This window comes from Ovis canadensis, chromosome 18 (assembly GCF_042477335.2).
Source record: "Ovis canadensis isolate MfBH-ARS-UI-01 breed Bighorn chromosome 18, ARS-UI_OviCan_v2, whole genome shotgun sequence".
Taxonomy (NCBI): Eukaryota; Metazoa; Chordata; class Mammalia; order Artiodactyla; family Bovidae; genus Ovis; species Ovis canadensis.
The window spans coordinates 45284543-45310243 of NC_091262.1; the positions used below are offsets into that span (position 1 = coordinate 45284543).

Genomic DNA, 25701 nt, shown 5'->3' on the forward strand with positions numbered 1-25701 from the left:
GATCCCTACTCTTCAATTTTTGGGGAAAATTTTGAGCAGGACTGGTGCTAGTTCTTTACATGTTTGGTAAAATTCATCACTGAAGCCATCAGGTCCAGATTTTCCTTTAGAGACTTTCGATTACTGATTCAATCTCCTTACTAGTTACACGTCTATTCAGATCTTCTATTTCTTTGTGATTTCATCTTGGTAGGTATTGTGCTTCTAGGCGCGTGTGTATACACCACACCTTCTTTATCCATTCATCTGTTGATGGACATTTAGGATGTTGCCATGTCTTGTCTATTGTAAATAGTGCTGCTATGAATATAGGGGTGCATGCATCTTTTCAAATGATAGTTCTGTCTGGGTACTGTATATGCCCAGGAATGGGACTGCTAGATCATACGGCAACTCAATTTTTAGTTTTTTGAGTAACCTTCATACTGTTTTTGTAGTGGCTGTACCAATTTACATTCCCACCAACAGTGTAAGGGGATTCCCATTTCTCCATATCTTCTCCAGCACTTATTATTTATAGAGTTGTAAATAATGGCCATTCTGACTGGCATGAGGTGGTACCTCATTGCAGTTTTGATTTGCATTTCTCTATTAATTAGTGATGATGAGCATCTTTTCATGTGCCTATTGGCCATCTGTATGTCTTTACAGAAATGTCTATTTAGGTCTTCTGCCCAGTTTTTGATTGGGGTGGGTTGTCTTGTCTTTCTGTTATTGAACTGAAGAAGCTGTTTGAGCCCTTGTGGGTTGCATCATTTGCAAATATTTTCTGCCAGTCTGCAGGATGTCTTTCGGTTTTGTCTTATTGTTTCCTTTGCTGTGCAAAAGCTTATAAGTTTGATTAGGTCCCACCTGTCTACTTTTGCTTTTATTTCTAATGCTTTGGGAGACTGACCTAAGAAAACATTGGTTAAGATTTATGTCAGAAACTGTTTTGCTTACATTCCCACCTAAGAGTTTTAAGGTTTTGTGTCTTATATTTTAGTTCTTATGACATTTTGAATTTATTTTTGTGTATGCTGTGAAGATGTGCTCTAGCTTCATTTTATTGTGGTTTTGATTTGCATTTCTCTGATGATTAGCAATGCTGACAATATTTTCATGTACTTGTCGGCCATCTGTATATCTTCTTTGAGACAAATGTCCTTTTACGTCTTCTGTCCATTTTTTAATATGGTTGTTTTCTTGACATTTAGTTGTATGAGCTAGTTATGTATTTTGAATATTAACCCCTTATCAGTCGTATGAATTGCAAAACTTTTCTCCCATTCAAAAGGTTGTCTTTTCATTTTGTCAATGGTTTCCATTGTGTACAAAAGCTTTTAAAGTTTAATTAGATCGTATTTGCTTATTTTTATTTTCTTTGCCTCATGAGTCAGATCCCCAATATATTGGAATTATGTCAGAATATTCTGCTTGTTTTCTTCTAGGAGTTTGATGGTTTTGGGTTTCACATTTAGAACAGGTCTTTAATTCATTTTGAGTTTTTTGCATATCATGTGAAAAAATGCTCTAATTTCATTCTTTAACATGGAGCTGTCCAGTTTTTACCACACCATTTATTTAAGAGGCTGTTTTTTCACCCTTGAATATTCTTGCTTCTTTTATAATTGACCAGAAGTGTGTGGGTTGATTTTTGTTTCATTGAGTTGTGTCTGATTTTGTAGCAGTGACATAATGTTTTGCTTACTGAAACTGGCAGTTTTGTAGCACTGTTTGGCCTTACCTATTTGTAATTTTTACAGTTTTTTTCTTGTAATTGATTTCTAGTTTCATGGAGCTGTGGTCAGAAAAGATGCTTGATATGATTTCAATTTTCTTAAATTTACTGAGACTTATTTTATGGCCTAGCAGGCAATCTATCCTGGAGAATGTTCCATGTGCACTTTAAAAGAATGTTTACTCTGCTGCTTTTGGATTGGCTCTTAAATATATGTTAGGTCCATATGGTCTATGTATCATTTAAGGCTAGTGTTTCCTTATTGATTTTTGGTCTGGATTGTCTATCAATGTAAGTGGGATATTAAAGTTTCCGACTATTGTGGTGTTGTCAATTTCTCCCTATATGTCTTTAATTTTTATTTATTTTAAAATTTTTGGCTGCTCTGGGTCCTAGTTGTGATGAGTGGGCTTCCCATTGCAGTGCCTTTTTTTCCTGTTGTGAAGCGTGGGCTCTCGGGTACGTGGGCTTTAGTAGTTGTGGCATACAAGCTCAGTGCTGTGCTTCATGGGCTTAGCTGCTCATGGCATGTGGGATCTTCTCAGACCAGGGATTGAACCTCTGTCCTCTGTCCTGGCAGCTGAATTTTTAATCAATGGACCATCATGGAAGCCCCCCCTTTTATGTTTTTTAATATTTGCTTTATGTATTTAGGAGCTACTACATTTGGTGCATGTATACTTACAACTGTTATATCTTCTTGGATTGATCCTTGATCAGTGTAATATTCCTCTGTCTCTTATTACAGTCTGGTTTTTTTCTTTAATTTTTATTTTTACTTTATTTTACAATACTGTATTGGTTTTGCCATACATTGACATGAATCCACCACGGGTGTACATGAGATCCCAAACATGAACCCCCCTCCCACCTCCCTCCCCACAACATCCCTCTGGGTCATCCCCGTGCACCAGCCCCAAGCATGCTGTATCCTGCATTGGATAAAGTCTATTTTGTTTAATATGAGTATTTCTACCTCATTTATCTTTTGATTTCCATTTGCATGGAAGACCTTTATTCAACTTCTCACTTACTCTCTGTGTGTATTTTTAGATCTGAAGTGAGTTTCTTGTAAACAGTATATATGTGGATTTTATTTCTGTATTCATTCAGCTACTCTATTGCCATTTTGTCAGTCAATTTAGGTTTTAAGTTTTGATATGTTACGTTTTTGTTTTCTTTATTTTTCACATTATAATGACTTATTTTTATTATTTTTGATATTGTAATGCTTTCTTTTTAATTTTAATTTTTACTTTATTTTACTTTACAATACTGTATTGGTTTTGCCATACATTGACATGAATCCACCACGGGTGTACATGCGTTCTCAAACATGAACCGCCCTCCCACCTCCCTCCCCATAACATCTCTCTGGGTCATCCCCATGCACCAGCCCCAAACATGCTGTATCCTGCATCGGACATAGACTGGCAATTCGATTCTTACATGATAGTATACATGTTAGAATTCCATTCTCCCAAATCATCCCACCCTCTTCCTCTCCCTCAGAGTCCAAAAGTCCGTTATACACATCTGTGTCTTTTTTCCTGTCTTGCATACAGGGTCATCATTGCCATCTTCCTAAATTTCATATATATGTGTTAGTATACTGTATTGGTGTTTTTCTTTCTGGCTTACTTCACTCTGTATAATTGGCTCCAGTTTCATCCATCTCATCAGAACTGATTCAAATGAATTCTTTTTAATGGCTGAGTAATACTCCATTGTGTATATGTACCACAGCTTTCTTATCCATTCATCTGCTGATGGACATCTAGGTTGTGTTCATGTCCTGGCTATTATAAACAGTGCCGCAATGAACATTGGGGTACATGTGTCTCTTTCAATTCTGGTTTCCTCGGTGTGTATGCCCAGAAGTGGGATTGCTGGGTCATAAGGTAGTTCTATTTGCAATTTTTTAAGGAATCTCCACACTGATCTCCATAGTGGCTGTACTAGTTTGCATTCCCACCAACAGTGTCGGAGGGTTCCCTTTTCTCCACACCCTCTCCAGCATTTATTGCTTGCAGATTTTTGGATCGCAGCCATTCTGACTGGTGTGAAGTGGTACCTCACTGTGGTTTTGATTTGCATTTCTCTAATAATGAGTGATGTTGATCATCTTTTCATGTGTTTGTTAGCCATCCGTATGTCTTCTTTGGAGAAATGTCTGTTTAGTTCTTTGGCCCATTTTTTGATTGGGTCATTTATTTTTCTGGAATTGAGCTGCATAATTTGCTTGTATATTTTTGAGATTAGTTGTTTTTCAGTTGCTTCATTTGCTATTATTTTCTCCCATTCAGAAGGCTGTCTTTTCACCTTGCTTATATTTTCCTTTGTTGTGCAGAAGCTTTTAATTTTAATTAGATCCCACTTGTTTATTTTTGCATTTCCAGAATTCTGGGAGGTGGATGATAGAGGATCCTGCTGTGATTTATGTCTGAGAGTGTTTTGTCTATGTTCTCCTCTAGGAGTTTTATAGTTTCTGGTCTAACATTTAGATCTTTAATCCATTTTGAGTTTATTTTTGTGTGTGGTGTTAGACAGTGATCTAGTTTCATTCTTTTACAAGTGGTTGACCAGTTTTCCCAGCACCACTTGTTAAAGAGATTGTCTTTACTCCATTGTATATTCTTGCCTCCTTTGTCAAAGATAAGGTGTCCATATGTGTGTGGATTTATCTCTGGGCTTTCTATTTTGTTCCATTGATCTATATTTCTGTCTTTGTGCCAGTACCATACTGCCTTGATGACTGTGGCTTTGTAGTAGAGCCTGAGGTCAGGCAAGTTGATTCCTCCAGTTCCATTCTTCTTTCTCAAGATTGCTTTGGCTATTCGAGGTTTTTTGTATTTCCATACAAATCTTGAAATTATTTGTTCTAGTTCTGTGAAAAATATGGCTGGTAGCTTGATAGGGATTGCACTGAATTTGTAAATTGCTTTGGGTAGTATACTCATTTTCACTATATTGATTCTTCCGATCCATGAACATGGTATATTTCTCCATCTATTAGTGTCCTCTTTGATTTCTTTCATCAGTGTTTTATAGTTTTCTATATATAAGTCTTTAGTTTCTTTAGGTAGATATATTTCTAAGTATTTTATTCTTTTCATTGCAACGGTGAATGGAATTGTTTCCTTCATTTCTTTTTCTACTTTCTCATTATTAGTGTATAGGAATGCAAGGGATTTCTGTGTGTTGATTTTATATCCTGCAACTTTACTATATTCATTGATTAGCTCTAGTAATTTTCTGGTGGAGTCTTTAGGGTTTTCTATGTAAAGGATCATGTCATCTGTAAACAGTGAGAGTTTTACTTCTTCTTTTCCAATTTGGATTCCTTTTATTTCTTTTTCTGCTCTGATTGCTGTGGCCAAAACTTCCAGAACTATGTTGAATAGTAGTGGTGAAAGTGGGCACCCTTGTCTTGTTCCTGACTTTAGGGGAAATGCTTTCAATTTTTCACCATTGAGGATAATGTTTGCTGTGGGTTTGTCATAGATAGCTTTTATTATGTTGAGGTATGTTCCTTCTATTCCTGCTTTCTGGAGAGTTTTTATCATAAATGGATGCTGAATTTTGTCAAAGGCCTTCTCTGCCTCTATTGAGATAATCATATGGCTTTTATTTTTCAATTTGTTAATGTAGTGAATTACATTGATTGATTTGCGGATATTGAAGAATCCTTACATCCCTGGGATAAAGCCCACTTGGTCATGGTGTATGATCTTTTTAATGTGTTGTTGGATTCTGAATGCTAGAATTTTGTTGAGGATTTTTGCATCTATGTTCATCAGTGATATTGGCCTGTAGTTTTGTTTTTTTTGTAGTATCTTTGTCAGGTTTTGGTATTAGGGTGATGGTGGCCTCATATAATGAGTTTGGAAGTTTACCTTCCTCTGCAATTTTCTGGAAGAGTTTGAGTAGGATAGGTGTTAGCTCTTCTCGAAATTTTTGGTAGAATTCAGCTGTGAATCCGTCTGGACCTGGGCTTTTGTTATTTTCAAAGCTCCCTTGTGATTTATTCCTTAAACCATTTGTTGTTTATGAGTGTTTTATTTAATTTCCACAAATCTGTGAGTCTTCTAGCTTTATTTCTATTATTGATTTCTTACTTCATGCTGTTATGGTCAGAGAAGAGATTTTGTATGATGTCTAGTCTACTGAGACTTAATTAGTGACCTAACATGTATTCTACCTGTTAAAATGTCACATGCACACTCAAAAAGAACGTGTATTTTGCTTTGGGGTAGAATATTCTGGAGGGGCATTATTCTGCCTACCACAATAGACCTATTAATTCATAATTCATTTATTCAACAAATATTTTGAGGACCTATTTTGTGGCAAGCACTTTTATAAACATTAGGATTCAGTAGTAAAATCTATGTTCTTTTTCTCATAAAGTTTACCTTTTAGTACAGGAGATACAATGAACAAATAAATATAGTATGTCAGGTGTGCTAAGTGCTATAAAGGAGCAGCAGATATGTAGGGAATAAAGATGTAGGGTGTGTGCTGCTGCTAAGTCACTTTAGTTGTGTCTGACTCTGTGCGACCCCATAGACGGCAGCCCACCAGGCTCCCCCGTCCCGGGGATTCTCCAGGCAAGAACACTGGAGTGGGTTACCATTTCCTTCTCCAATGCATGAAAGTGAAAAGTGAAAGTGAAGTCACTCAGTCGTGCCCGACTCTTGGCGACCCCATGGACTGCAGCCTACCAGGCTTCTCCGTCCATGGGATTTTCCAGGCAAGAGTATTGGAGTGGGTTGCCAGTGTGTGATGCTATTTTATACACAGTGGTTGGGGAAGTCCTTTCTAAAGTGTTACATAAACAGAATTCTACAGAAAATGAGGAAGGAAACCATGTGGATACCTGGAATAAGGGTGTTTTAGGGAGAGGAGTATCAAGTCCCAAGGCCTGGAGCCAGGAGCATGCATGACATATTCAAGAAAGGCCAGTGTGGCTATACCTGGTTGAGCAAGCAGAAGAACAATGGTGGAAGAGGTCAGAGAAGAAACAGGAAAAAGATCAGTTAGGGGCTTGCAGACCATTGTAAGGACATTATAAGGGTTTACCTGCTTGTGACAGAAAGTTATTGTAAAGTTTTGAGCAGAGGGATAATGCAGTATGACTTTGGCTTAAAAATAATCACTAGAGATAACTGGTTAAAGTTTCTGGAAGAGTCAAGGCAGAAGCAGAGAGGCCAATTAGGAGACTGTTTTAATCATCTAAGTAAGAAATCATGGTGGATGAACCAGGATGGCAGCCATGGATGTGGTAAGAAGTGAGTAGATTCTGAAAATCTTCAGAAAGGAAAGGCAAAATGATTTCCTGACAGATTGGACGTAAGTATGAGAAAAAGAGGAGTGCAAAACGGCTCAGTGATTTTCAGCGAATGTGGCAGCTATTTACAGAGACAGGGAAGACAGTGGATAGAGAATGTCTGGGGAGGACAATGAGGAGCTTAGCTGTAAACATGTTAAATTCAAGGTGCCTATTAAACATAAGTGAAGATACTGGATTGGAAGTTGGATAAAATGAGCTTCCCAAGGGTAGGGAATTCTGTATATCTTATCCCCAAGGCTTAGAACAGTATCTGACATAGAGTAGCCACTCAGTAGACATTTGTTGAATAAGTGAATAAATATACAAGTCTGAATTCAGAGGAATGATCTGGGCTTGAGATATTTGGGAGTCATCAACACACAGATGGTATTTAAAGCCAGCTTATCTAGTGAGTGAACATAAATTAGCCTGAGAACTGAGCTGTAGGGTATTCCAGCATGTGGAAGTTGGGAAGATGAGGCTAAATCAGCAAAGACAACTGAAAAACAGACCCCAGTGGGGTAGGGGGAAAAGCGAGGAAGTGTGATGCTCTGGAAGCAAAGTGAGGATAGTGCCAGGGAGAAGGGAGGAATAAAGAAAAAAGTTTAATTAAAAATGAGGACTAAGAAAGGTAAAATTTACAGAAATGACTATTAAATACTATTTTTAGATTATAAAAACTAACTGCCTATGTTTAGGATGGCAGGGGACTGGAATATAGTTTTCAACAGTAAGTGGGGAAAAAAGACTTAGCATGTTAGTTGTATAGAGATGAAGAAACAGTCTTGCCTGATCACCAACGAACATAGTTCAGTTCTGCCTGAGCTAACAGGAGGACAGCGCATGCGGCAAGGAAGGCTTCGCCGGCCGCACTGCACTGAGCGGCCGCTCTGGGAGCACTGGCTCTGCACTGGGTGCAGCGGCACGCTCAGGACACTGGCGCATCACAAAGCTCCCAAGGAGACTGATTTCTGTGGTGAAAGTAGATGAGAGAACGTCATCTGAGGAGAACCTGAAGGAAGCGGGAGATTTATTTCAGAACTGGGGGCTGTAACGGTTATCTTCAAAGTGAAGAGGTATTACACTGTTATTTGTGATCCCAGATGAGACATGTTACCCAAAAGTAGATATTAAACTTACAGAAAACTTTCTAACAATTAGAACACTCGAGTGTTAAATGGGCTGTTGATGAGGTAGTACTTTCGTAACTATTCTGCAGTCAGTAGAGGAACACATTCACTGAAGTGGCAGAGGGCTGCGGCATCAGAACTCGGCTGGCCATTGGACAGGATGATGTCTAAGATTCTGTTCAGTTCTGGGCTTGTTATAACAGACGTGAATCTACTTTGAAAATTATAGTCTCCCCCCTCTCCCACACACTATGTTATGTATACGCTACAGGGAGAAAATAACTTGTTTAATGTACACCTAATTTGGAGCCCTGTAGAAGGGAATGAGGATGACTTAGTGGATTTATGAGAGCAAGAGAAAGCTCAAAGTGGAAAAGATACATGTGTAAATGCTATAAGACTGTCTGGACATTTGGTTAGAGAAGAGGAAAAATATATGGGCAATTAAAGAGTGAGAATATTAGATAGGGGAGACTGGTTTATACTTGGGAAGAGTTTCATCTGGTTATGAATTTCAATTTCATTCAAACAGGAACTTTTGAGAAGGAAACCCTTTTGGGAAGAGAAGTGCTGGACGATGAAAACAGATAGGTAGCCATTCTTGTGGTTTGGGATCAACAAACTAAAACCCGCTGGAGTAAGGGTGAGACCAGGAGGACACCAGTGAGAATGGAAGGTAAAGGGGGAGGCCCTTCAGAAGAAACTCTGGTCTCTGGCAGAGGTCTGAATGGAGGCCCGAGAAAGTTCAAAATAAAATGATGATGAGCTCAGGACAGTCTGGGGACAACCAAAGACAGATGGAGAAAGGGCAGGGAGGATCCCATGAGGTGAGAAGGTGGTAGGCTCTGGATGACAGACAACAGCATATGGTCCTAAGATCTTGGAACTAGATGCTAGGGTTGTTGTGCAAGAGTGCTTCTCAGATGGGACAGTTCTGACCTCTCTATCTTCAGTTCTCATAGTGACTGTAAACACAAAAGGGTTTACAGAATCAGCCAAAAGTGCTGATTTTGGCTAGTTTAGTTGGCATTTTGGGTTTCTCTAACCTTTAGTATTTGGCAGTTAGGCTGAAGAAGTTCTGAAAAAAGCAATTATTTCTTCTGGGTGAGTAATAGGGAGGGGACAATGTCATATCTGGGTTGCATGATGTGGTATAATCCTAACCGATCTTTCCTGCTTCCACTCTCTCCCCTATAGTTCATTCTACACAGAGTAAAAATCCATCACTTTTAAAACAATCAGATCATGCTGCTCTCCTGCTTAAAATCCTCCAATGGTTTCCTACCACACTTGGAATAAAAGCCAAACTTTCACTCTCTGTTCTCATCTCTTGGCCCTTACTCTCTGACTTCATCTCCTAGCACATTCTTGCTCATCACATTCCAGCACACTGCCTTCTCTTCTGGTACACACCCACTTCAGATGGTTAGAGTCATCAACTTCTGTTCTGCTCAGCTGGAATACTCTTCCCTTCAGTCTTTACAGAGTTGGCTCCTTCTTAGCTTCAGTATCACCTTCCCAGAGAAGCCTCCCCTGACCACTCCAAGTCACTCTGCTGTACTACTCTGCTCTATTTTCTCACATCACTATCACTAGCTGAAATTAGCTTACTCATTTACTGGTTTGTCATCTTTTTCTCCTGTTAGACTGCAAGCGCCACAGAGTGAGTATTTTGTTCCCCACTGGATCCCTAATACCTTGATAAATGTCTGGCACATAAATGGTCAGTAGATAGCAATTAATAAAGATTTGCTAAAGCAATGGAAGAGAGAGAGACAGAGACAGAGAGAGGGAGAGAACTGGTTTCAGCAAGGTATACCGAAGGCATGAGGGACTTGGATGTCTCCTTCCTACCTTATGGGGAGAAGAGCGTGTGGCGTGGGCAACTCTTCTTTATATGTTAAGAATGGGTGCAGGAAATGGAGCCCTGGCGTAGGTCCTTAGTACACACTGGTATTTGCTAATGCTGCCAGTCATAGCTATTTCCCAGCTTCTTGTTTTGTTTCTAGCCCAGGTGGTAGGTGCCCAAAGGGGAGCTGCTAGGATATTTAGTCTCTCTCTTTAAGGGAATCTTTACATTTGAAGACATACTCACGACAAAGATACAGTGAATTAGAAGTAGACAGATATCAAGTCATAGGTATAAATAGTAGGGGCCTTCTCACATTTCTGAAGCAAGTATTTTTTAATTTTTATTTTTATTCAATTAGATAGGATAGGATTGGATTGTGAAAAGACAGAAGTTAAAAATAATAAAGGTTTGGGGTCCTAAAATCTGTTCATATGACTAGAACCATGAAAAGCATAAGGTAATCAGGAGAAAAAAAGCCAACTTTGGATGAAAGCCAATGAGCTTAGAATCTGACATATTAAATATCAGTTCCTGGAAGAAATTGCAAGTAGGAATTCCAAGAGGAAATGTCTATCAGGGCCTTGTTTACGAATACAGTTTATGCCTTAATTTTACTAGCTTCTGGCTTAACTTACTTTTCCCTATTATCTTTTATTATAATTCTTTTGTTTTTAAAAATTAATTTATTTTTAAAAATTTTAATTGGAGGCTAATTACTTTACAGTATTGTGGTGGTTTTTGCCCTACGTTCACATGAATCAGCCGCGGGTGTACACGTGTTCCCCATCCTGACCCTCCCTCCCGCCTCCCTCCCCACCCCATCCCTCAGGGTCATCCCAGTGCACCAGCCCTGAGCACCCTGCCTTATGCATCGAACCTGGACTGGCGATCTATTGCACATATGAATAAAAAGACACACATACTTTGTAACCCAACTCAATTCTTTTTGGAACAGGGTGGGGTATAATAAATACATATATAAAAGCTACCTTGGGCAGGAGGTCAGGCTGACAGACATGTTAGTCCCTGTCTGCCCCCTTCCTTGTCCCACTCTTTGAAGAAGAATTAGCAAATTCATGTTTATAATGTGAGGAAACAGACACTGAGAAGCTAAAGAATCTGTCACGTGTCACAGAGCTAAGAGAGCAGGACCAGCATTCATATTTCTCTGACTCCCAAACCCATGCTCTTCAACACAACTCTATAAAAGGATCTTCCTCTTGAGATCCTGATCCCCAGAGTCCTAGAATCAGTGCGGGTTTAGCTGCAAGTGTATCCCAGACAGATTCTGCTATGCTGAGTCTGGTGAGCCTGCATACATACTGACAGAATCCCTTCATCATATCCTATCTCCTCTGCGAGTCGTAGCCAGTGAAGGCTGCCCCTAAATGCTGGCCCTGTGGGTCAGGCCCAGACAGCCCCCTTTTTCTGGGGTAGTGCCTAGCACACAGTAGACACACATTCTGTCCTTACAAGTCAACTACGGCTTTATTACCAGCTGGGATAGATCTCTTAGAAATCTCTCTAATAACATTTGCTTAATTGTGAATATAGAGACAGTCCAGAGATTCCTGTATTCTTCTCACTTTCCAAACCTGAAGGATGAGGATGGTCACTCTTCCTTGTAAGTCTAGAGGCTGTAATGACGCCACGGACAGTGTGAGGATTGCTGGGAGATAACTCATGAGGTGCCCTTCACCTGGAGCACATAAATGGTCTTCAACAAATGCTATTTCCTTTAGTTTCACTTGCTTAATTCTATTGTATTTACTTCAATTCCCATCTCCCCGTACTAACAAGCCTTTTTTCTGAGGGCAGTGGCTAAAGATGCCAAGAGAAGGGTGATAACAGTGAGCATGAAAGTGCAAAGAGGAAGGAGTACAGATGAGAACAGGACGCTGGGGAATACTGGTCTCCAGGGCAGGCCGGAACGTGGCAGCCTGTGTGTCTCAAACACGGCCACAGCAGTATTTCTGGTATCATATGCTCTTCTAGAACCTTCATGTTCCCCACAAAGAGATGAAGTCTATTTCTCTCCCCTTGGAAGCTGGGTGGGACTCTGTCGCTACTTTGCTGAAGAGAACTCAGTGGTGGGATACTGCATGACCCCTGACCTAGGTCATAAAACATGACATGGTTTCTACTTGGCTCTCTGCTTTGTCAGGATGCTCCTCCTTTGAGCCTGTCACCATGCTGTGAGGAAGCCCAAGTTGGCCTGTGCAGAGAGACCACAGGGAAAGGCCCCTAGCAAACAGTGAGCAGGAGCGTGCAGAGAGGAGAGGACGCAGGTGGGAGCAGACCTGTGTGAACAAGCACAAAGATGATCCCAACCTCCAGTCTCCACCTTCCACCTGAGGCCCAGATCCCGTGAAACAAAGAAAGTCATTCTCCCTGTGTCTGATGGAATTCCCGACACACAGAATCTGTGAGATGAACAGACCGTTGTCCCATGTCAGTAAGTTTTGGGGTAATCTATTACATAGCCACAGTAACTTTAACAAGAAGAAAAGCAAAGGAGAGTGTGTGGTAGGGTGAGGCCGGAGAAGGGAGGGGTTAGAAGAGTCTGAACGTTGCCAAGCAGTAAGCGAGACTAGTACTAGCAGGCAGCATTAGGGGGACACACTACAGCTTGGCATAAGGAGAGGCTTTTAAAGCGTTAAAACTGCCCAGTGACTGAATAGGCTCCCCCAGTTCCCTGTCAATGAAGATACTCGAATATACACTGAGAAAGGTTATTGAAGAGATACAAATCTGAACCAAAGACTGGGATCAGGTGACTGTAAGGTTCCTTCCAGTCCATGGAACACGACAGCAGGTTAGAGCTGGGTCACAAGGAAGACAGATGAGACAGAGGTGACATCTGGCGTCTGATGCCTGGGACACCGGCGACACCATATATGAAAAGAGAAACCATGAGGGACTGAAAAAGACTCTTTTCCATTCCTCTCATCTCTTGCCCAGATGAGTGTTAATGGGCTTTCCCACTGTCTGTGACTGCTCCCCTACATTTTCACATGAAACTTCCAAATATGGTCCTCAGTAGGTCACTGCCCCAATTAAAGGCTTTTAAAAAAGATCTATTTATTCACTTGGCAGCATGTGGGATTTTTAGCTGCAGCATGTGAACTCTTGTGTTCTGTTGTGTTAGTCGCTCTGTCGTGTCTGATTCTTTGCGACTGTGGGATTCTCCAAAGCAAGAATACTGGAGTGTGGTTGCCATTTCCTTCTCCACGGGATCTTCCCAACCCAGGGATCGAACCCGGGTCTCCCACATTGTGGGCAGATTCTTTACTGACCGAGGCACCAGGGAAGTCCTAGTTGTGAACTCTGAGCCGTGGCATATGGGATCTGTTAACAGTTTCCCGACTGGGATCAAACTGTGGCCTCCTGCACTGGGAATGTGCAGTCTTAACCACTGGACCACCAGGGAAATCCCCTGATCAAAGGACTTTAGTGACGCCACTGTCACCACCACATTCAGCAGGTCATTTTATATATCACACAGTATTTTCATATTTATTATCTCACTTGAACATCATAACAGCCTGGGAGGTACTAAGATCACTACACACATCTCAAAATCCAGCGAAAGCACGTACTCAGTTCATTCTTCATATTTTTTTGCTTTGATGTTTTTGCTTATGCTATTTTCTTTGTCTAGGTTTTTCTCAACTCTAAATGTTCCAATCCTTTTTAACTTTCAAGGCCCAGATTAAATTTTAGTTGCTCTAGAAAACAGTTGATTCCTGCAACTAAGAGTGGTCTCTTCCTCCTCTGAACTCTATCAATGATGACATGATAATCCAATACGTATCAAGCAATTACTATGTGCCAAGCAGCATGTTGAGTGCCTTCTCTATGTTATCGGCTATCTTCTGTATTGCTCTCTACCTTATACCATGGATATTTGTATACACCTCTTCTTTACTAGCTTACCAGTTCCTTGAGGATATGATCAATGTCTGAGTCATTTTTGTTTTCTCCCAAGTCTAGCACGGGGCCTGGCACAGAGCAAGCACTATATAAATATTTGTCTAATGAATGAATGAATAATTCAGGCAGGCAGAGTTAAAGTTTACCTTTGCTCGAACAAATGGTTTTCAAGCACCCTTAAACACTTGAGAAGCACTCATTTATATCCACATAATTAATGGGCTAAATTACAAATCATTCTTATCTTTTTAAGACCCAGGTTTCTAGGGACCTTGGCTAGAATCTGTTTTGTCAGTGTCATTTACAGATGTAAAAGTGGAAAACCACAAATACACATATTAACAGACTTCTTTTTATGCAAAAATACTGTAGAATTCAGAAGTCTTTTCCAACCAATCAGAATTAGCTAGTTTTCACAAGTTTCTCTCTTTCATCTGTGCGGTCATAAAGACTGTAAACTGTTTCACTTTGAATCCCACTACTTCTTGGCCCACCTGCTATACAACTTTGCATAGTTATGAATTTAGAAATGATTGCTGACTAAGTGAAAAACCTGTGTTGGTTGCAACGTGTAATTACTCATTATGGTTCTGATCCCATTAGTTCAGCCAAGGAGCCAGCACCTTAAGGGCACCGCAGGGAGCCTCAGCCAAGTATGGCAGTTGAGTCACTGCCCCAAGATTTGAAAACTATCCTCTTTTCTTTACTTCTTGCAGGCCCAAGAATGGAAAACTGACAACAGTAAAGGCTAAACAGGCATTTCAGAAAGTTGTATTACAGATTGTTGAAGTTTGTTGAAGTGATCAAGAAATTATAGCTGGTGAAAAATTCCCATATTAAAATTCTGACGTATTCCTAATATAAAATCAATCCTTTTCACCCGAAGATTGCAATTTCAATTTTAGCTAAAGAAATGGAAGTTATTGTCTAAAACCAAGCCCTGGTACAAAAATAATCAGTTAGTATTTCCCCCACCCACACTGAAGCAGAGATTAACAGAGTACATTCTGACACCTAAATTGTCTTTCACAAAACCTAGGAAAAAATTAGAAGATTAAGGGCACAATAGGAGGGGAGAGCAAAGGCAGACCTGCTATAATCACCACCACAAAGGCCAGCCACTGGCAGACTGCAGAGTGTTTACTCAAAGCCCTGTGCTATCCATCAGTGTCCGTAATTATCTCAGGTCTGCCAGTTCACAAGAGGCAATTTTTGAAGGCTTCTCTGGCTCCCCTTTGTCTCTTATTCCTGTTGGTCACAAAAGGGCTTTGAGGACAAGCCTTGCTTGACACTCTGGCTCTGGCTGGCTTCTCCACACAGCCCAAACAGGAATTATGTGAATTACTCCAATAGAACAACCACCACGCTAACTTTCTCCCCAGGCACGGCTATGACCGTGTGCCAAAACCCTGTTGAAGTGCTTTCAACAGGCCACTGTAGTTCACAATTTAGAAATACAATTTCTATGAAGATAGAGGAAGTAGTACAAAATGGTCTGTAACTATTAGAGGTAAACAAATCAGAAGAGGCAGGAAAACTCCCTGTATTCCTGTAGCTCGGCAGTGCTCAGGAAATGCTGGAAGATGGAAAGACAAGAGGAAGAAAAGCGGTGAGAGATCATTCTTCTCTCTGTCTCAGAAGCAGATTATACTGATACTGCTAAGAATTTCTTAGGTAAATTGAGCCAGGGAACTACCTGGACCTGCTTTCGTAAGAAGGCCTACTAATAGAAATCTGCTGAGTAACTGAGGTTGGGGAAGGAAATTATACTGGGAAAAAATAGATTAAGAATTCTTAAAAACTACTAGAAACATCACTTTGCTGACAAAGGTTCATATAGTCAAAGCTATGGTTTTTCCAGTAGCCATGTATGGATGGTGGCAGTTGGACCCTAAAGAAGGTTGACTGCCAAAGAATTGATGCTTTTAAACTGCAGTGCTGGAGAACTCTTGAGAGTCCCTTGGACTGCAAGGAGATCAAACTAGTCAATCCCACAGGAAATAAACCTGGAATTTCAGTGTAAGAAGTGGTGCTGAAGCTCCAATACTTTGGCCATCTGATGTGAAGAGCTGATTCATTGGAAAAGTCCCTGATGCTGGGAAAGATTTAAGGCAAAAAGAGAAGGGGGTGACAGAGGATGAGATAGTTGGATGGTATCACTGACTCAATGGACACGAGTTTGAGCAAACTCAGAGAGATAGTGAAGGACAGGGAAGCCTGGTGTGCTGCAGTTCATGGGGTTGCAGAGTCAGACATGACTTAGTGATTGAACAACAACAACAAAAAACTACTAAGGGTTAATCACTGACTTATTTAAAATCCAGGTGTATATATACATATAAATAATTATAGCTCATTTTATGAGCATACACACAACACATGTGTGTGTTGCTTCAGTTGTGTTGGACACTTTGCGACCCCATGGACTGTAGCCTGCCAAGCTCCTCTGTCCATGGGATTTTCCAGGCAAGAATACTGGAATGGGTTGCCATGCCCTCCCCTTCAGGGGATCTTCCTGACCCAGGGATTGAACCCTCATCTCCTGTGTCCCCTGCACTGGTAGGTAGGTTCTTCACCAGTAGTGTCACCTGGGAAGCACACACACACACACACACACACACACACGGACTATCGTTTTATATATAAACTTCATGCACACACACCTACATGCACACATGCACACACACTCACACTCTGGTCTGCTTGGATAATCTTAGGCATGTCTAGAATCACGGAAAATGGTGGTGTATATCCTATAATTTGGAGACCATCTCATCTACTGCTCAAAAATTTCATCAGAAACCTGGGAGTCATTCTGTAGTCCTCATTTCCTTTTATCCTCCCATGTTATTAAGCTTTATGTCATCTCACTTACATTTATTCTGTGTCCCCACTGTATCTGTTCCTCTCTGTTTTCACTGTCTCCATGGGTCCTCAACATTTAAAAAGCCTACTCCTAAGGCAAGGGTCGGAGAAGGCAATGGCACCCCACTCCAGTACTCTTGCCTGGAAAATCCCATGGATGGAGGAGCCTGGTAGGCTGCAGTCCATGGGGTCACAAAGAGTCGGACACGACTGAGTGACTTCCCTTTCACTTTTCACTTTCATGCATTGGAGAAGGAAATGGCAACACACTCCAGTGTTCTTGCCTGGAGAATCCCCGGGATGGGGGAGCCTGGTGGGCTGCTGTCTATGGGGTCGCACAGAGTCAGACACGACTGAAGTGACTTACCAGCACAGCAAGGCAAGGGTGGGATGATTTGAGAGAATAGCATCGAAACATGTATATTATCATATGTGAAATATGATATCATATGTCCAAGTTTGTTGCATGAGACAGGCTACTCGGGGGTGGTGCACTGGGATGACCCTGAGGGATGGGATGGGTGGGGGAGGGGGGTTCAGGATGGGGAACACATGTACACCCATGGCTGATTCATGTCAATGTATGGCAAAACCACTACAATACTGTAAAGTAATTAGCATCCAATTGAAATGAATAAATTAAAAAAATAAAATAAAAAGCCTACTCCTTCTAGTGGGCTCAAGCCTACTAGACTCAAGCCATTCCAGCCATTTCTATACTTTTCAGGAGTGATCATCCTATACTGGAAATGTAAACATTTATGGAGCTCACTGAATATTGAATCTCCTGCCACCCTTCACAGTCACCCTATTATAAACCACATCAAACTGAACATGAGACAATGTCTTCTATATCCATAACTCTTAGTTTGGGTTGTCCCCCGAACAGACCCTGAAACAAAGATATGGTTGTATGATGTTTACCTGTGAGGAAGTAGAGAAGGAAAAGAGGGCAGGGAGAAAAGTCAATCAAATATGTGTTAATGAACAGGTTACCACTCTCCAAGGGGCCCCTTGGAGAGATTGTAAGGAACACACTTCAGGATTGTCCCATTGAGGGTTGGTGGAGCTAGGATGTTATCTACCAATTTATTGTTGGAGAGTGATTCCTGGGTGTTAATTCTCCTGTTTTCTTCTAGCAAACAGCTACTTGTCCAGAGAACATCCCCAGGTAGTGAAACACGGGAAGTCACTGGCAGGTGACTGCCTAGTAGGCCACAGGTACCAATAACACCTGCTATATCACGCAGTATCCTGATGCCCTTTCTCCCAAATGGATTCTTCACTGCACTTCTCTTCTGGATCCTTTATAATTTAGGTCACTGAAGCCCTTCTTGACCTCCTTTGGAAGGGCTTTATTTCCTTTGCTGTGCACCCTCTCTTCTGCTGCAGCTATTACACTGTAGCTGTTAATTCACAAGTCTGACCCTCTGACAGACTCTGGGCTCCTTGAGGAGCTTCAGTACTTAGCTTGGAGTCTGGCCCAGGGCAGATGTTCAGTCAATGTCTACTAAACAAGGACATGTTTGTGTGTGTTAAAAAGAAGAGGATGCTGTCCTCCACATATGTAATTGAGAAAGTCTTCAAAGAAACAAACTGCATGCTCCCATATTCTGAATAATATAAAGCCATGTGTGTAAGAGGGAACACCAGCAGAGGAACCTTGGGTCCTAATTCAAATTATTTTGGCTCAGCTGCTTTCCCTATGAGTGGCTATGAATGACCTTTAAGCTTCTTTCAAGTCCCACAGATTTCAAGTGACTGAATCCATGTGTAAGGGAATGCTGATGCCCACAAACTACACAATAACCCATATATGGAAATGTTTATGTGTGTGATATTCACTTGGATTCAAGGGAAGAGTACAGATGACAAAGACTTGAGATGCTGGCAGGTTTATAATGGCATGTACATGAAAGAGCCAGTGTTGGAAGGGTCTTCTGGGTGAGAGGATCCCTCCCAGGGAGTGGCCAGGCTACTGCACAGAGTGAGTTGGGCAGCATGGCGGCCTCTAAGCTGGCAGGTGCCAATGCCCTGGATGGATCCCCGTTACTGTTGCCCCCAGAACTTACCTGGGTCACAGACCTACAAACAGCCCCTTCCCGAGTGCTCATCAAGTCCCTGGAAGGTAGGCTCTGGCTACATTTCTAGAGACTAAGAACAGACTTAGAACAGACTAAGTGTAATAGTGACTAAAGGCCATGCTTGACTTCCTTGACACTCAGTCTTAATCTTCCTAGAAATGTGATGGGGGCTGGAGGGACTGGGTAAGAATAAGAAAGAATAGGTGGTTATCAAGGTCCTATGTAGAACAGACCAACACATGTTGAGGAAGTTAATTTCTGAAAACAAAATCTCTTTTAAAATATTCTGAATAGAGACATTAGCACTGTGGTACACTGAATATGGCTGTATAAGATTTCTTTAAGTAATTAGACTTCATTAGCTTCAAATAGTTTCTTTCTTGATAAATCCCCACATATACACATATGCATACACATATAAATACACATATATATACATGTCTATGTATACACAGATATATGTATGGGCTTCTCTGGTAGCTTAGCTGGAGACCCAGGTTTGATTCCTGGGTAGGGAAGATCCCCTGGAGAAGGGTTAGGCTACTCATTCCAGTATTCTTGGGCTTCCCTGGTGGCTCAGAGGGTAAAGACTCTGCCTGCAATGCGGGAGACCTGGGTTTGATCCCTGGGTTGGGAAGATTCCCCTGGAGGAAGGCATGGCAACCTACTCCAGTATTCTTGCCTGGAGAATCCCTATGGACAAAGAGGAGCATGGCGGGCTACAGTCCATGGGGTCGCAAAGAGTCGGACACGACTGAGCAACAAGCACAGCACAGCGCATATATATATATATATATATATAAAATCTATTTAGATTTTAATTGTAAGAAAATTATTTTACTGAGCATCCTCAATATGTCTGAGGGATATGTCATATTAACACCGAGTCACTACTGTAAACGATTCGTAACTTGGTAGGTGGGTAGAGAAAAGAACACGAGGTGGTTACCGTCTCTGTCAGAAAATTACTGCTTCTGAGGACAGTGCAGAGGATGGGGTGGGGGGTTTAGAGAGCCAACCAGGCTACTAGTAGTTCCTGATACACTGGCTATAATCATGCCCACGGGGCATGAGTGACTTCATGGAGTTATTGCTTTTGGATGGCTCCTCTCTTACTCATAGAGATACCTTGGAAGAAGGAACACAGGGGAAAATAAAGAACCTAGCAGGCTGTAAGTGAAAGCATGTGATGGTCAGGGCACCGTGAGGCTGTGCTGTGTTATGCTGAGGATCTGACTTGATTGGTCTAGGTTTTGTTACTGACCTCCTGACTCAAGGAAAATCACTTGATTCCTCTGGATCTCAGTGGAAGAGGGACTGGATGGTCTCTTATAGAAATTATAGATAAGTTAATGACACCAACAAGAAAAATAGGCTCTGACAGGAGCTTGTAGCCAGGGAAAATGAGAAACATTAGACAAGTCTCGGTATGGGAAGCCAGTAAGGACAGAGGAAGCACAAACAGGAAAAGAGGCCAAGATGACCATGTACATCCCTATGAAACCACTCCAGAATGAGCAAAGTCCAAGAGATGTTTCAAAAGTTGAGTCCAGACTGACATCGAGTCGAGGCCTTACCTTCCGGTGACAGCAAAGCAGAGCGTGCACATTCCCTGTAAGAGTCCGGCAGCATGCTGCAGGAACGCAGCCATCTTGGGATTCTCATCCACAGGGCCTTGCACCGAGAGGAAGCAGCCACAAAGCTTGTCGATCAGACCGATGTTCACCACGTAGCTAGATGTGGGGACAAATATGTGTTACCAATGTGCATAGCCTGGTAACATCTTTCCCTTCAAAAAGTGAAAGTGAAAGTTGCTCAGTCATGTCCGACTCTGCCACCCCATGGACGGTAGCCTCCCAGGCTCCTCTGTCCATGGAATTCTCCAGGCTAGAACACTGGAGTAAGTAGCCATTCTCCTCTCCAGGCATCTTCCCAACCCAGGGATTGAACCCAGGTCTCTCGCATTGCAGGCAGATTCTTTACTGGCTGAGCCACCAGGGAAGCCCTCACCTTCAAAGAGAAACTTAAGAAACACAGGCTTAGGCCTTTCTAACAAGCAAATGACAACACAGGTTTGAGTACAATATCTTAAGCAACTATTTCCTTAGATTTATCCCTGAATAATCAGTTATTTCAATGAATGGTTCTGTTTACTTCTGTTGGCTACTCTAATATTATTTTCTTCAAGAAAGAGATTATCTGATCATTCTCACCAGTCTATAGAGTCTGACAATAACTGAAATGATTTATAAGGATCTCTATACTCGAAAAGGAATACTTCTTAAAGCTCCTAGTAAGGAGCTAAACTCACTAGAACGCAAGGATTCAGGATGATGCTACTCAGGCACTTTTGTTATAACCTAAACTTCCAATGCCACTGTAGATTCTCTACTTTTTAAAACCTTATCACCATTAAGAGTATAACAAGCAGCAAGAATCCAATTGCCCTCTGTTATGAAAAGTACCAGTTCTGAGAGTTGACAATATCACTTAAGAAGTTACTCTCATCTTTTCAGTCTATTAAACAGTTTTCTATAACTGTTTATTAACCCAGATCAACAATAGTAGCTCTTAGTCCACAAAGCAGAAATAATTGCAAATATCTGAAGACTATGAAGTACCTTGTACATATATCAGCCTTAGCGTAGAGATTTTATACCAATTCAGTGCTACTGCATTCACATATATGAAAAGTGAAGGACTCTGAATATAGCAGTTCTGAAAATCAGCACATACAAGCTTTCAGTGATATGTGCAAAGGACCTGATGCTTCTGCTTGTAAGTGTCCTAAAATCCCTACCACTATTCATTTACTAACACACTTCTTTTGTAAAAGGAAGGAGAATCTGATGAATAATTTATGTTGGTAGCCTCTTTTAAGTTTACTGTTTACAAGGCATAAAATAATGTTCCCTTTCTCTTTTTATGTTAGGAAATATATTCATCTGGTTACTGATCATCTCCCATAGTTTTAAAATTGGAATATGAAATGATGACCACCAGCCCTATTATCTTATTATAAAGGAAAATGACATATTGACATATTGAACCCTAGTCCCACAAGTTACTGGATGACCATGGGCAAATTACCCTGCCCTTCTTAGTCTGTTTTCTTTTTGATATAACAGTGTTAGTAGAAGGTTCTTGTGATAAGTGACTGATAAGCTAATACATGCAAAGAACTTGATATATTTTATTATTAATTTTATTGTTACTAGTAGTAATAATGGCAGTATTATAAAAACAAATGCATTCATACTTACTAGTCATAAATACAATGAGAAATTAACACAATACAAAATACCATTTCACTAATATTAGACTGATGAAAGGGCTTAAAAATCACTAAGTATGTTAACATAAAACACTGATAAGGATATGAGGAAATGGGACTCTTATCCTTTACTAATGGGAAGTGTACTCTTTGGAGAACAATTTGATGTTACTTGGTAAAGTTGAACATGGATTTATCATAGGATTCAAAATTCTTACTGTAGGCATATGCACTTGAGAAACTCACATACAGGTGCAAAAGAAGCTTATACAAGGATATTCACTGTATCACTGCTTCAAATAGTGAAAAAATAGAAACTACTGACCTCAAATAGGTGTACAAACTGGGAATTTTTTCATTTAAAAAAATGTCTAGAGCAGTTAAGATGAATTAATCAGAATTATATGCATCAACATAAATAAATCTCAACATGTTATGTGAAAATAGAAATTGAGAGAATTGTATGATAGTATTTATGTAAATTTTAAACACATACAAAACCAGAAATGTTTATTATATGAATATATAAAAAATATATATATACTATACACATATATATTACACATACATATATACAAATAATATAAAAAATTCATGGGAACTATATACACATACTGTAACTCTCTCTCAAGAGATAAATCACTGCAAGAGAAAGGAATGTAGATGGGGAGTTAGCTGTACCTGCCACATTTGGTTTCTTACCAGTATGAAAAAAGATCTAAGACAATATGGAAAAATGTTATCAGTTACTGAAAAATGATGTCAAGTTGGTACATAGGTATTGATAATTTTGTAAGGTGTAGGCTGATACACTACATAAACTCATAGAAAATTTAAATATTTTTGAAGAGAATAATAAAACCGAAAGAGCATTTGAAACCTATAAGATAAGGGTTAATGTTTTATTTCCCAGGTTTATTGAGATACAGTTAATATACACTTCCTTAAGTTCAAGGTATACAATGTGATGATTTGTGTATTGATTACAAAATATTACTGTTTTCTAGTTTCACACCACTGATCAGAGAAGATACTTGACATAATTTCTATGTTTTTGGATTGTTGAGACTTCTTTTGTGGCATAACATAGGATTCATCCTTGAAAATGTTCCATGTGTGTTTGAGAGCAATATATATTTTGCTGCTGTTGGATGGAGTGCTCTATATATGTCTGTTAGGTCCTTTTGGCCTAAGTGCTGTTTAAATCTGCTGTTTCCTTATTGATTTCCTGTCTGGAAGATCTATCTATTATTGTTGGGTGTTTCTTCTTGCTGTGTAGTTGCCAAGTCATGTCTGACTCTTTTGCAGCCTCATGGACTGTAGCCTGCCTGGCTCCTTGTCCATGGGGTTTCCCAGGCAAGAATACTGGAGTGGACTGTCATTTCCTTCTCCAGGAATTTATTGTCGAGAGTGGGGTATTAATGTCCCCACATATTACTGTATTGTTGTTCTCCATTTAGTTCTGTTAGTATCAGTAAATATTTAGGGGCTCCAACATTGGATACATAAATAATTACTAACTGTCATATCTTTGGTGGATTGACCCCTCTATCATTATATAATGATCTTCTTTGTCTCTTTTAACCATTTTTAGCTTAAAATCTACCCTTCCTTTCTTCTGGTTACCATTTCTCTGAAATACTTACACCCCTTTGCTTTCAGTCTTTGTGTCTTTAAAGCTAAAATGAGTCTCTTACAGTCAGCATGTTGTTGGATATTGTTTTTATCATTCAGCCCCTCTGTGTCTTTTGATTGGAGAATTTAATCCATTTACCCTTAAAGTAATTACTGGCTACTAATGGCACCCCACTCCAGTCCTCTTGCCTGGAAAATCCCATGGACGGAGGAGCCTGGTAGGCTACAGTCCATGGGGTCGCCAAGAGTAGGACACGACTGAGTGACTTCACTTTCACTTTTCACTTTCATATACTGGAGAAGGAAATGGCAGCCCACTCCAGTGTTCTTGCTTGGAGAATCCCAGGGACGGGGGAGCCTGGTGGGCTGCCGTCTATGGCATCGCACAGGGTTGGACACGACTGAAGTGACTTAGCAGTAAGGACTTACTATTGATATTTCACTAATTATTTTCTGTTTTTTAGCCCCCTCGACCTGTGTTCCCTCTCTTGCTGTCTTCCTTTGTGATCTGATGACTTTTTGGGACAGTATGCTTTGACTTCTTTATACTAAGTGTATCTACTATAGGTTTTTCTTTGGGAAATGTACTTCTTGAATTCTGTTTTTTAAATTAGTTAATTTTAATTGGAGAATAATTTACAATATTGTGGTGGTTTTTGCCATACATTGACATGAATCAGCCACAGGTGCACATGTGTCCTCCATCCTGAACCCCCCTCCCACCTCCCTCCTCTCCCCACCCCTCTGGGTTGTCCCAGAGCACTGACTTTTGAGTGCCCTGCTTCATGCATCAAACTTGCACTAGCCATCTGTTTCACATATAGTAACATACATGTTTCAATGCTGTTGTCTCATATCATCCCACCCTCACCTTCTCCCATGTAGTCCAAAAGTCTGTTCTCTACATCTGTGTTTCTTTCACTGCCTTGAAAGAGGCACATGAACCCCAATGTTCACTGCAGCACTGTTTATAATAGCCAGGACATGGAAGCAACCTAGATGTCCACTGGCAGATGAATGATGGATAAGGAAGCTGTGGTGCATATTACATTCTGTTTTAAGTTGGTAAGTTTGACAGCATACGGAAAATTTATGCAGTTGTCCCTTAGTATCTGTGGGGGATTGGTCCCAGGACCTGCTGTGGATACCAAAATTCATAGATGCTCAAGTCCCATCACTGGGACTCCATATCCTTGGTTCTGCACCTGCAGACTCGACCAACTACAGACTGCGTAGTACTATAGTATTTATTAAAATAAAAACTTGCATGCAAGTGGACACGCACATTTCAGACCTGTGTTGTTTAAAAGTCAGCTGTACTTTTGCTTCTCCTTCCTCATATTTCAGGTTATTCATGTTACAGTTTACATGTTTTTATAGTGTTTATTCAATAACAAATTTCTGTGGTTATGGTTACATCTATTACATTTGATTTTTAACTTTCAAACTAGCTTGTAAGTGAATTTTATGTATCACCATTATAACACCAGAGATCTGATTTTGATTATATAGTTAGCATTACCAGTGAGTATTACACATCCATATGTTTTTATCTTATTAATTATCACCGTTTTCTTTAAACCTGAAGAATGCCCTATAGTATTTCTTGTAAGGGAGGTCTAGTGGTGATGACCTTCCTCTGCTTCTTTTGTTTGAGAAAATCTTTATTTCTCCTTCATTCCTGAAGGACAGCATTGCTGAGTACAGCATTCTTGGTTGGCAGTTTTTTCTTCAATATTCTGAAAGCCTGTGCCATAGGCTGGGCTTCTTGATCAGGCTGCTGGCTGTGCTCTGATATTAAGCAAGATTGCTGGCTGGCCTCTCTGGTTGGGAGCGGTCTCCAGTTGTACATCATAGATGGGTGGGTCTAGAAACT

General features: G+C 40.5%; 1 protein-coding gene across 2 annotated transcripts in view; it reads right to left on the reverse strand.

Annotated features, from left to right (window-relative positions):
• SCAPER (S-phase cyclin A associated protein in the ER) overlaps window positions 1–25701 on the reverse strand; it is a 401024-nt gene that overhangs the window by 47397 nt on the left and 327926 nt on the right. For both annotated transcript variants that reach the window (XM_069560135.1, XM_069560134.1), the window contains exon 27: window positions 20494–20649. In XM_069560135.1, the coding sequence (XP_069416236.1) occupies window positions 20494–20649 (156 nt within the window). The remainder of the gene's footprint in view (window positions 1–20493; window positions 20650–25701) is intronic.